The sequence below is a fragment of the Eriocheir sinensis genome, chromosome 3 (genome assembly GCF_024679095.1).
Source record: "Eriocheir sinensis breed Jianghai 21 chromosome 3, ASM2467909v1, whole genome shotgun sequence".
In the NCBI taxonomy this organism is placed as follows: Eukaryota; Metazoa; Arthropoda; class Malacostraca; order Decapoda; family Varunidae; genus Eriocheir; species Eriocheir sinensis.
Genome location: NC_066511.1, coordinates 19,712,346 through 19,724,421, shown reverse-complemented (window position 1 = coordinate 19,724,421; position 12,076 = coordinate 19,712,346). Strand labels below are relative to the sequence as shown.

Here is a 12,076-nt window from a genome sequence, read left to right as displayed (position 1 = left end):
ATATATATATATATATATATATATATATATATATATATATATATATATATATATAAAAGTAACTAAACTCATAGTTCAGTCTACCATCCATACCCTCCATTTCACACTACTCCATTTGAATTATTTATTACGAGTATCTGGGAAAATAAACACACTGCTAAGAAAACAAGTGCAACGACGTTATCTGAGGCTAATGTGACCCCAGAGGGCAAGTTTTGAAAGACCAACTAAACAGTTCAGAACTAGTTGAATGAAGGGGATTGAGAAGGGCATAAAAGCTGTATGTGGAGTGTAGCCTCCTAAAGACCTTACCTGCACGATCATCAGCATCATCATCAGGAAATAGGTCCACCACTGGGTCATCACTCTTGTCTTTCTTCTCTTCCATTGATGACTCAGTGTCCTGCAAAACAAAATATGATATATAAACAAAAACAGGTAGATACATATTGATTGATTTTTTAACTTCCAAAATGCCTTTCAAGTATGAAACTGATGCAATTCTACCATTTGCAGATTGACTGGGCTTCCAGTAACATCATTGCAAACAAAGTGAAATTACCAGCTCCTGACCTCCCAGTTTTCACAGGAACTTAAATAATACAAATATTTTCTGCCCTTTCTATACCTGTCAAACACATACTATCAGTTCAAAACTGAAACAACAATTAGGTTCCTCAGACTGTTGTGCACAAATAATTTTATGGTCTAGGAAGTTAGGTTGTAATGGGAAAAAGGGCTAGGTTCCTTGAGTTGCTTAACCCATTCACTGCCATTTTTAGTTCAAGGCACAAGCTGACTATTCCGATTAGTGACTTTCATGTCAAACCTCAACTCTTGCAAAGGAGAGGGGACGAGATGACGAGAGGGGAGAAGAGGGGACGAAAGGGGACGAGAGGGGACGAGTGGGGAGGAGAGGGGAGGAGAGGGGACAAGAGGGGAGGAGAGGAGACGAGAGGAGAGGAGAGGACAGGGGACGAGAGGACACGACAGGGGAGGAGAGGGGATGAGAGGAGAGGAGAGGGGACAAGATGGGAGGAGAGGGGACAATAGGGGAGGAGAGGGGGAGGAGAGGGGAGGATAGAGGAGGAGAGGGGAGGATAGGGGACAAGAGGAGAGGAGAGGGGACGAGAGGGGAGGATAGGGGACAAGAGGAGAGGAGAGGGGACGAGAGGGGGGAGAGGGGAGGATAGGGGACAAGAGGGGAGGAGAGGGGACGAGAGGAGAGGAGAGGGGACGAGAGGAGAGGAGAGGGGACGAGAGGAGAGGAGAGGGGACAAGAGGGGACGAGAGGGGACGAGAGTACTGCGAATGTACAGGCACGTTCAGCAAGTGACGCTAGTGCTCGCTCTTTCAACCGCTTATCTCAAAAACTATTCATCACAGCTAAAAAACAAAAAACACCATTGGATAGAGGAGGCCAAGATCTATAAGATTCAGTTATGTAAGCCTCTCCTGCGAACGTACAGGCATGTTCGTGGGGTGTTGCCTGTGAAGATGTACATTTATGCGTGCGCAACGGCCAGCCATATAGAGGTAACTACCGAGTCTTGATGGGGTGCTGGCAGGGTAGTATTGCCAACTACAAAATTTGCAACTATTTGGTCAAAAAATCAGTCAAGTGATAGGTGAAGCTATGTAAAAATGCTGCTGTATTGGACAACAACATCCACCAGTAGATTTTCCAAAAATCAGTCAAGTGATAGGTGAAGCTATGTAAAAATGCTGCTGTATTGGACAACAACATCCACCAGTTACTCGTCCGTAGATTTTCCACGCTAGGCTGATATGATTTTCCACTAAATTTAGTGGAAAACCCACTGAATTGGCAATGCTGTGGGGTGAGAAATAGTGTTGGAACACTCTCATATGCAGGAAATTTGAGTGCGACTGGTGCTCGCAGCGAGGATTTAGCACCACCGGCAAGTTATGCTAGTCCTTGCTGCGAGGATTTACCATCGAAAGGGTTACCCCTTCCTCAGAACCAAAAGAAGTAAGCAATATATTACAATAGTGACCTGCACATCAGCATCATATTTCTTGATAGTTGACATAAATTCCAAATGCTTCTTATCCTCCTCCAGTTGGGCTACATGTTGCTCTGATGCCTGCAGCTTCTGCTGAGTGGAAGCCAATTCATCTCGAAGCCAAGCATTTTCCTGACATAGTCTTCGAACCTGAGCTCGAAGTTTCTGTTTCTCTGCTTCCACTGTTTGAAGATGTGATGCCAGTGCCAGCATGATCTGTAGGGTTCAGTATTGAAAAGATGAGTGTGAATTAAATACAAAAAATTACTGCTTAAAACTTATACTTCAACTAATTTCTGGTAGCGTGAAAAGATAATTTGTTGATTCAGATTTTCTATTTAATAATTGGCCTGTAAAAAGGGTGTGAAAGATCACAGGTTTGTTCTACATGATCTATGCAATTTAGGCTTTGCCAGAGACAGTGATTCAACTATTTTTGCCCAGATCACTTCTCAAAAAATGGTCAAGCCTATGCAGAACATCAGCAACTTAAGTCTGAATTACTACCAGAGTTGTCACCTGAGATTAGCCATGCAAAGTACAATCCTTATAAAACCTTTAATGCAGTATTTAATTGTAAGATTTTCTAAATAAACAGATCAGAAAAAAAATATGCAATAATAAACTGCATACATGCAAGTTATAAAACCAGTACATTCTTGTTTACTGTGCTTATTCCTTTTTCTGCTATTGTAATGAAAAGATAATGGACATTTGAGTTTGTGTGCATGATCTAAGACAGGAAACTAAATCCTATTAAACATCTGGAATATGAATACTTACCTGGGCTTCTGAAAGCCCTAGTTCAATCTGGTCTAAAGATCGCTGTAATATCCCAGCTTTCTCAGAGATGACATTTGAATCTGGAGGGTGATGGGTAGATGAAAGAGTTGAACTGATGCCAGAAAGGATGGAATTGTGCTCATTGCGAAGAGCCTCTAACCCTTGCACCACTGTCCTCGTGTGGGAGGCCACTTCCTCTTGGGTGAGTGCAGTCATCCTGCCAATGCTTTCAATTTTCTTACTGAAAAAAAAAAAGGTCATTATTAATATGTTTCCTTAATGAATACAGGATTATAAAGCTGTTGGAATTTGCCATAAATGTTTAACAGCAATCTGAGTTACGATTTTGATTTTACAAAAAAGTATCAAGATATAAATTGGTGAATATATTTACCTATTCAGCAGGTACATTTTGTGTTTTCTTTTTAAAGTACACACACACACACACACCATTCCATAACCTGTCCCTTGGCAGACTGGGAATCAAGTCCGTCTCGGGACAATAATTTTCTTTTTACTGACAGGAGCAGTTATTGCCCCCCTTGATCAAAGGGAATATGGGGGGAAGGGGGTCCAGCAATACCCAGAGATTGATCCCCCAAGCTCAAAAGAAAGCTCTTTTCATGAAACTACTGGCTAGTGATTACAAGTCCAGGAAGTGATCAGACTGTGGGTACATAACACACACACACACACACACACACACACACACACACACACACACACACACATTTCTCAGCCCCTCTTAAGCCCATTTAAATTATTTGGAAAAATAGTTCCTCTCTCCATGCACAACCTCAGCTCCTCCTTGCAACCAGGGAACTCCCTACAAGTCTTCACTGCAAAATAATAGTTGAGGAGCCACCACCAATTGATGGCATAAGTAATATTAAACTTTGTATAATATTTTAGATAAGAATATTATAAAATGTAGATAAAAAAGTGTAGCTACCACAAAATGTTTCTTGTTTATCAATGTTCTCTTAAAAATGTTTCACGCACATCTGCTCACTCATTTATTATCCTGGAATAGTGTCATACTCTGGAATGTGATGGTTGTTTTGATTGATAAATATCATTCGGTGCTAGGAGTTTCACAGACAATATGAAAACTCTGTTCCAAATGATTGGTGAACGTGTGGCTGCATTGGATCAGCTGACACAGTAAAGGAAATGGTGGCTCCCCACAACATAGGCTGGGAGGTACTGGTACTAGTACCAGCACCAAACACCTCAGTACTGATACCACTAAATGTCAAGGGAGTATGCATCGAGAGTGGAACTTATGTGCCTAAATAGCACACGGAGCCAGACTGGGAGATGAGTATTACCTAGTCACAAGGCTATTATAATATGCACCCTATCTTACCTCTTATCTATTATTATATTTTTTTTTTTCATTTTACAAACTATTTAATTTTATTTGTTTATTTCTTAACTACCCTCCTATGGATTCTATCCCTCTCTCTTTCATCCCTACTTTCCCTTCAAGTTAATCTATCTCTACTGTAATAAATGATCATTGTTTTACCTCTCAACCTATCAACAGTGGTGTTCTGCAGGGCTCTGTTCTATCTCCCACTCTCTTTTTACTGTTCAATAATGAGCTTTCCAAAACAAACTGTTCTATCCACTCCTATGCTGGTGACTACACTGCATTACTCAGCATCATAAAGGAGAAGTGGAAGGTAGGAAGAGAGGTTAAAGAAGAGGACAGCAAATGAGATGGGGGTAGAAAGGGACACACCATGGGCCAACAGCACAACAAATGACATGAAGAAGACGTTAGTCATCTCGCACAGGATAACCGTTTTATTGAAAATAAGTTATTATCCATTAGGTTAAAGTGAGGTCTTAATTTTCCAATATTCCTTAAATTATGAAGGGATAAAAAGTGCTAATGCTTACCATCCTTAGTGGTGATGGGTTACTATGCTAGTGATGATAACTTAATGAAGTAATGATAGGTTACTATCCTCTTTAAAGAGTAAACAGACAAAGGAAGCTGTTCCACAGATTACAAGCGACAAGAGTACATAAGGAATTTAAGAAGTATGAGGATGTTGAGTAGAAAGCCATGTGCTGAGAGGCTGTAGGATGAGTGGAGACTTGCAGTTGGCAAGTTCAGAAGAGCAGTGGTGCCTTATGGCCTCTGATGTCTGACACACTTTATTTTCTTTGCTTTAATTTGCTCAGAGGAATATGATTTTCATCATCCTTCTGGGTGCTCCAAGTGAGAAAGGGGTTATTACTTCACCCCAGGCAATATTATTTTCATAATGTGGCTCTAACTTGGTGTTTATTTTACATAATATGCCTTATTCATTCCTGTAAAACAAATATTATGGGCTTGCTTAACTTACTACATATGGCTGTAGAGGCAGGGCACTTTTCAAATGGCACCACAACCTTTTATAAGAAGAGTGTTCTTGTGAACACAGCATGAATTTGCATCACTGGTGAGTCCGTTTTCCCAGTTATTATACCATGGGTGCAAGCAGCTACCAGTACTTCGCCAGTGAGGCCATGCTGCGCTGCAAGCATGGCTTCTGTCGGTACTTGCACTACCTACTAAAATTAACTGTACTTGCCCAGCCCTACCCACAACTTTACTGCAGAAGCTCTGCAACTTATCCTGGCAGACAAGTTTGCAGACCTTTTACTGGAAACCCTTTGTCTTTGGTTTACAACACTGGTGACCAGGAGCAGGCTGTGCTCCACTTCCCCAACCAGTAAAGCTTACACCATCCTTTTCACACATTATGAAGTGTAAATTTGAATCTGATTTGGCCAAGTGAATGCATTCCCAGAGGTGACACAATCATGAAGTCTGTCCTCAAAGATGTTTACATGAAGGAATGGGGCCTTGGGGATGTGGACAGATACACTTAAACAATACAGCATAATGTTTAATAATCAAATTTGACTCCCTGGTGTTGGCAGATTTTTTTTGCAGAAAATAGGTTATAACAACAGAAAGTGATGAATGAACATAATAGTAGTGCTTACTGGGCCATGTATTTATGTATTTTGTAGTTTTGACCCTCCCTTGATTGTGGCAGATATGTTGAAAATTGAAATGTCTTAACCCTAGAATTTTTCACTTGATACTTTTTTTTTTCTGGGGGGTGGGGGGGCAATTTCTGACTGTACACTGTTGCTTGTGGCTACTTTTCATACTATTTTATTTTTCCCTATGTGCTGCATCCATCATATTTACAGTTGATTTTTTTTGTCATTCATTTTTTTGTTTTATAATTTTATCTATACTGAACATTTTTATATTGAATACTGTCATATGTTATAATTATTTAAATGACCTATCACATATACAATATCTATTGCTTGTTTGTGTCTATTTGTGAGGGCGCTCACACAAGATGAGCGAATATCGTTTGTGCACTCATGACTAATTTTGGTGTCTATCGCTTCCACTTATATAAACATGTTATTTTTGTCTTACAATTATTAATATTTGCAGTCATATTGTTCTTATTTTTTCATTTTACAGTATAGAAAACAGCTCAAGGGTAGAAAAAAAAGCCCGCAAATCACTGCTCCTATGGAATAGTAGTAAAGAGTGGCCACTTTTACTTATTATTATTACCATCTATTTCGCGTTTGTGTCATTGTTCACTTTACACTAATACAACCAGCCGTTCACTATCAATCACGTTTGAACAATGTGATTGCACAATCATTGGTTTAGACCACACCACTAGTCCAGCGACACTAAGTAAACATAGCAAGATAGCCGCTCGCATTGCATTCATCCATGTGCACGAGGGCTATGGATGAAAGAAAAAAAAGTTATGGATGACGGCTTGGCATCGCCCACGAACACTTACGGAACGCATTAAAAATATTCTCTGCTGTTGGCTACAAGATATTTTTCTATTTTACGCACGGATAAGAATATTTATTGATTTTATGGAATTAGTGACGCCTTTAAGGGAGAAAGTCATTTTTACGGACGTGTTCAGACATTTTGATCTACTGTGGGCGTAATTTTTCGTCAAGACTAATGATTTTTTTTACAGTTTAAACACTAGACTGTGAGGTACCCCTGATATAATTTTCATAAAAATTGAAAGTTTTTTATATTTTTTTTAAGCTTTACACATGCTCAAAAAATTCTTATTCACGGAAAACTATTCAAAGTAAAGGAATATCCTTTATATGAGATTTAAATGACACCCAAAGGAGCAATACTACATATTATCATTTGCATATTGCAAATAATAAGTGCACAAAACAAAATCAATTCAAGCGGTATTTTTTTTTGTATAAACTACCGAAAAAAAAATCACAGATCCTACAAACTTCGACATTAACGAATCTCAATATGTAGTCCTGTAGATAATTCTTTTCTGAGTATTATGCTGCAAAAAAATTAAAAATCATCCAAATACACGTCGAGATATATAATTCTTTACATTAAAATTTTATTTTGAGAAAAACGCACTTTTATGTTTAGGTGACAATGTACGGTACTGAGATGTTTTCAAGCACAACACAACTATGTCTCGTTCCTTATCTTACTCTTCTGATAATGTTCAAGAGGTCAGATTTCGCAGGAAACTCTTTCAGGTCATCTCAGGTCACTTCTATGGGGAGGGTGTGTTCACAATTGATTTTCCTCAAAGTAGATTTTGGCACCTGGTCCCCTTTTGACTCTTATAATACATGTAGGAATGCACAATGTATTCTAAAAGACAAAATATTACTCCCTCAGAGGGGAGGGTATCATTGGGCACCACCCAACTCATTCATTGTCGCCAGGTTTATGCATCAATGCCACCTGACTGATAATCTGCAGACTCGCGGCTTTTTCTTTCATTTCTCTTCTTTTTTGGTTGGTGGAGAAATCCTGGCTTTATCCATTTGTTTTCTTGTTATTGTTGCCTCAGGAGTTGAAGGGAAGCCTATATAGGCAATGTATCTATTTGCCTCATATCCCAAGTTGTGCTCAAGTATTATGAGCTGAGACATAAATCTTACCCTTTTTAGGCCAGCAAACTTTGCTTTATTTTGATGTAGCCACAGCTTTCCGCTTCCCCATAGTGTCTGAAAATCCACTGGAAGACGGTATAAGCAGGCCAAGGAGAAACGCACGTGTGAGGGCGGAGCGTGTGTACCCTCCCGCGCCACAAAATCAATACTCTGCCTCCCCGCTACTCACTCACTCTTCTCGCGTGGAGATGTGGAGAGACTATCATACAGTACCATAATTATATATAATCACGAAAAAAATCGGAAAAAGAGGATGCAAATAGAAGATACACAAAGAGAAGTGACAGTATATATGTTTAAATCCCCCGTGCGTAGGGTAGTAGGTATTTAATTAAAGGCCACCATGACGCTCTAAAGCTTGGCAGTGCGGCGCAGTACCTCCACACGTGCCGCGCAAGTTCATCTGAAATTCTCAAAAAAATGATTTTTTCAACCGTAAAAATGACTTTCCACCTTAATACGGGAAGAAGATTCCAAGTTGGGGACACAAGTCCAGCATGACGAAAGTATAACCCCTGCCTCTCCCGTAGACTCGCTATGGCTGCTGACGTGCGATAGAAAAGTATTGCGCAGTTTTTACCACACACTATCAATCATGATTGTGCAATCATCATGACTGACTGAAAAAATCAGACACAGATTTTGCTCAGTCATTTGCGCAATCTTTCAATCATGCCCAGACACGATGGAGAAACTCAATCGTGATTGATAATTACCAATCACACTGTTATGGCCCCCATACATTATAATGTATGGGGGCCATAACAGTATTGTGGGGCGTGATATAAAAAAAATAGTCAATGAAGCACTTTAACAAGCTATTAGCAATGGTTTAATATCGTGTGAAAATATATGACAGGCGCGCAGCCAATCGCCCCGTGAGAGAAAAAATAGAGGCAGAGTCAATGACGAGGCAGAATTCACTAAAAACATGGCTGCCAACACTGCCCCAAGCACAGGGCAGTGTTGCTCGGGCCCGCCAACTTGTAGGAAGCTAGCAGTCCACCAGCAGAATTGTACCCATGGAAAATTGGGCGGCGTACAAACTGTTACGGCGATGAAATTCAAAGGGGGTAAAAATTAGCAGCGTAACTGTTCCGCCGATAACGCTATTTGAGTTAAAAACCCATTCACATTGTGCCTACTCTGGGCCACGACAACCCAGCGACTTTTAAGCCCCCTTCACACTGCCGAATCAACATCCGGCGACCGTTCATAGACCTCTTTCCTACTATGTGCGACCCTTTCACATAAACATTTCACACCACAGACTTCGTTTACCCCGAATCGCTGGGTTGTCGTGGCCCAGAGTCGGCACAGTGTGAATGGGACTCTAAGACATGACGTATAAGAAATCCAATGCAACTATCGACTAATTTATATATATATATATATATATATACTATATATATATATATATATATATATATATATATATATATAGATATATATATATATATATATATATGTGTGTGTGTGTGTGTGTGTGTGTTGAGACCGATATAGATATAGTCCCAAAACACTATTAATATTAAACACTGCTATAAATGTGACCAACACTACTCACAAATCTCCCTTTTCTCCCCTTATGTGGCCTTGGTGATAGAGTGGAGAGGAAGGAAGAAAGGTATGGAAGGGAGATAAAAGAGAATATATATATATATATATATATATATATATATATATATATATATATATATATATATATATATATATATATATATATATATCCCAAACCCGGATAAATTGGAGGAGTTGCCTGCCATGAAGGGCCTCCATGGCAATAAACTACCGCTCCAACGATAATCATGTTAATAAAAGCCATCGAAAGCCTAATCCTCGAAAAGGGAACAATTGACGTAATATATATATATATATATATATATATATATATATATATATATATATATATATATATATATATATATATATATACATACCACCACCCTCTCTCTCCCCGCAGATCCGTGTCCATCTCGGCCTTGCATAAAGCTAAACTTGCCTTTCCACTGAGTGATCGGTATTATCCTGAGCCTTGCACACGGAACAACTAGCTAAGTTTTTCACGTTCCTCTCTAATAAGGCTCAATGGGTGCTGGCAGCGTAAGCTTCTACAGACACTCACATTCTGCAGTCCCATAAAGCTATTCTGCTATGAAGCTGCTCTCATAACATGAAAACAAAAGCCAAAACATCGCAACGTTTGTTTTACGCAACAAATTGTATAGCTTTTTTTTCCTTTTTTTTTTTTTTTGTCTTGGCCTATTGCGCCGGTAGGCTTCTTCCCGGTGGATCCTGATGGTCGGTCCAAGGCTTCTTCCCGGTGGGTCCTGATGGTCGGCCCAGCCCGTTCTGGCACAGGCGAGTGTTTATAGTGGCGCCATCTTGCATTGGCTCATGCTGCCCTCCCGGAGCTCATCTTTAATCCTAGAATCTAGAGTCCGGGTTGAAAGGTGGTCTTCTGGACAGCATGTGGGTAGTTTTTTTAAGCCACTCGGCGGCGGCTGAAAAATCCCAGCTTGGTGGCACCGGTCGGGGATTAAACTCGCGTCCTCCTGAACGCGGGGCCGTCTTGCTATCTGTTCAGCCACCGCCTATGCGGTGTCTACTTAATTGTTCTTGTTATAGACTTAAAGTGAACATTCGCGATCACTAATATAAACGTCCGTTATTTTTTTCTTAGTTAGTATTATTAGCAGTCATATTTTTCGCACTTTTACTTTCGTTATGAGAATCTATTCCGCGTTTGTCACTGTTCACTTTACACTAAAGCGCAATCTACTTGATTGTTTTAGATATAGCTGACATTCACGATATTTGTTACGCTTAGAATTATATCACGAGATAATTCACGAGGCCAAACTTTTCAATTTACTTTTTCTGTACCATGATTAGTCATCAATCCACATGACTTAGATGCTCACGAGTTTCCTTCTTTCCAAGTTTTTACAGCAATGGAAGCAGATCAAGGGCAAAACACGCGAAAAAAAAGCCCGCTTAGCACTGCATCTATAAAAGTGTAGAGTGGCCAAGAGAGGTCAATTGCTGGCGGAGGTGTCTTGATACTCTTCTCTTGAAAGAGGTCAAGTCATAGGCAAGAGAAAATAGAGACGAAGGAAGGTTCTTCCGAGTTTGCCAGTGAAGGGGATGAAAGAATGAAAACGCTGGTTTATTCTTGCATAATGGATTTGGACGGTACAGGGATGAGCTAGAGCAGAAAGTCGGGTGCAGCGGGGCCTCGTGAGGGGTGGATGCATGCACGAGTAGAGGTCTTCTTTCTCCTGCCTCCGCGAACATGCACTGCCCAACACTCACATTCTACTGTCACGTGGCCATTGTTGTGACGTTATCTTTCAAAAACCCCTTTCTTTATCACAATGTTATACATGACAGTCACATCAGTACAAATGACACTTAGTGAATGTTACGAGCTGTACTTACATTCTGTAGGAGTTAATGGCCTTGGACATAATGGAGCAAGGTCATCCAAACCATGGGCGAAGTCTTCAGTGATGCGTGCGGATAGATATGTTATTGGTTCTAGTGAAGAAGGAGAAGTGTTTGCACTTCAGGGGCCTGGTGCCCTTGTCAGGAGCCTCAGGAAGAGCTTCAGTGATGGCAAGGTATTGATCAAGGCCAACCAAGCTCTCCCTCTCTCTCACACACACACACACACAATCAATGACGGTTGATAAGTCCAGGCACGGTGCTCCAACAACCCCTTCCTTGATGCTCCATCACTCGGTAATCATTATTCCCTTCTCAGTAATGAGCAAAAGGAACTGTCACTATAATAGGTGCTCACCACCTACGTTAACCTCCCCGATAAGCCATAAGCCTAGTGCCAATAAAGTGCACTACAGCAAAATTGCGTTTAGGCCTATGTGCAAAGTCTCAAGGGCCGAATTCTTACATGATTCCTTCGTTACACTACCACAACCTTGTGTAGACAATCAGCCAAACACATAGCGTCCCTGTGACCAATAAAGGACGAAAACAGGACGGACGGGAAGACAGAGGCACCGAACGTACTGGCTCCCCACGCCTGACTGAGGGGCGACGCCCCCATGGACCATGGTGCTATGGCCAGGAGGGGGCACTGAGGGGGGGGATGCTACGAAGACTATGACTCACGCGTCACACCTCGGGTTTCCTTAGTATGCTCTCTGATTAAGTTGAAGGATGATTCCTTTATGTGAGGTATGAGTAAGGATGGAGGTTGTTTCTCATGATATATCTGTTGAATAAGTGTT

The 12,076-nt window shown here is 40.7% G+C and overlaps 1 protein-coding gene across 24 annotated transcripts in view; it reads right to left on the bottom strand.

The window, feature by feature from the left end:
• The window catches only part of LOC127006152 (kinesin light chain-like), a 125,123-nt gene that overhangs the window by 86,670 nt on the left and 26,377 nt on the right, over positions 1–12,076 (bottom strand). For 7 of the 24 annotated variants that reach the window (XR_007759248.1, XR_007759271.1, XM_050875686.1 and 4 more), the window contains exons 1-4: positions 11,265–11,870; positions 2,811–3,051; positions 2,010–2,243; positions 313–403 (exon numbers count right to left, since the gene is read on the bottom strand). Coding sequence is in view for 22 of the 24 variants with exons in the window: in XM_050875686.1 (XP_050731643.1) it covers positions 313–403; positions 2,010–2,243; positions 2,811–3,051; positions 11,265–11,293 (595 nt within the window). In the remaining 2 variants the exon portion in view is untranslated. Of the gene's footprint in view, positions 1–312; positions 404–2,009; positions 2,244–2,810; positions 3,052–11,264; positions 11,871–12,076 lie in introns of those variants that run through there. The other 17 variants (XM_050875741.1, XM_050875778.1, XM_050875758.1 and 14 more) reach the window with 7 other exon arrangements.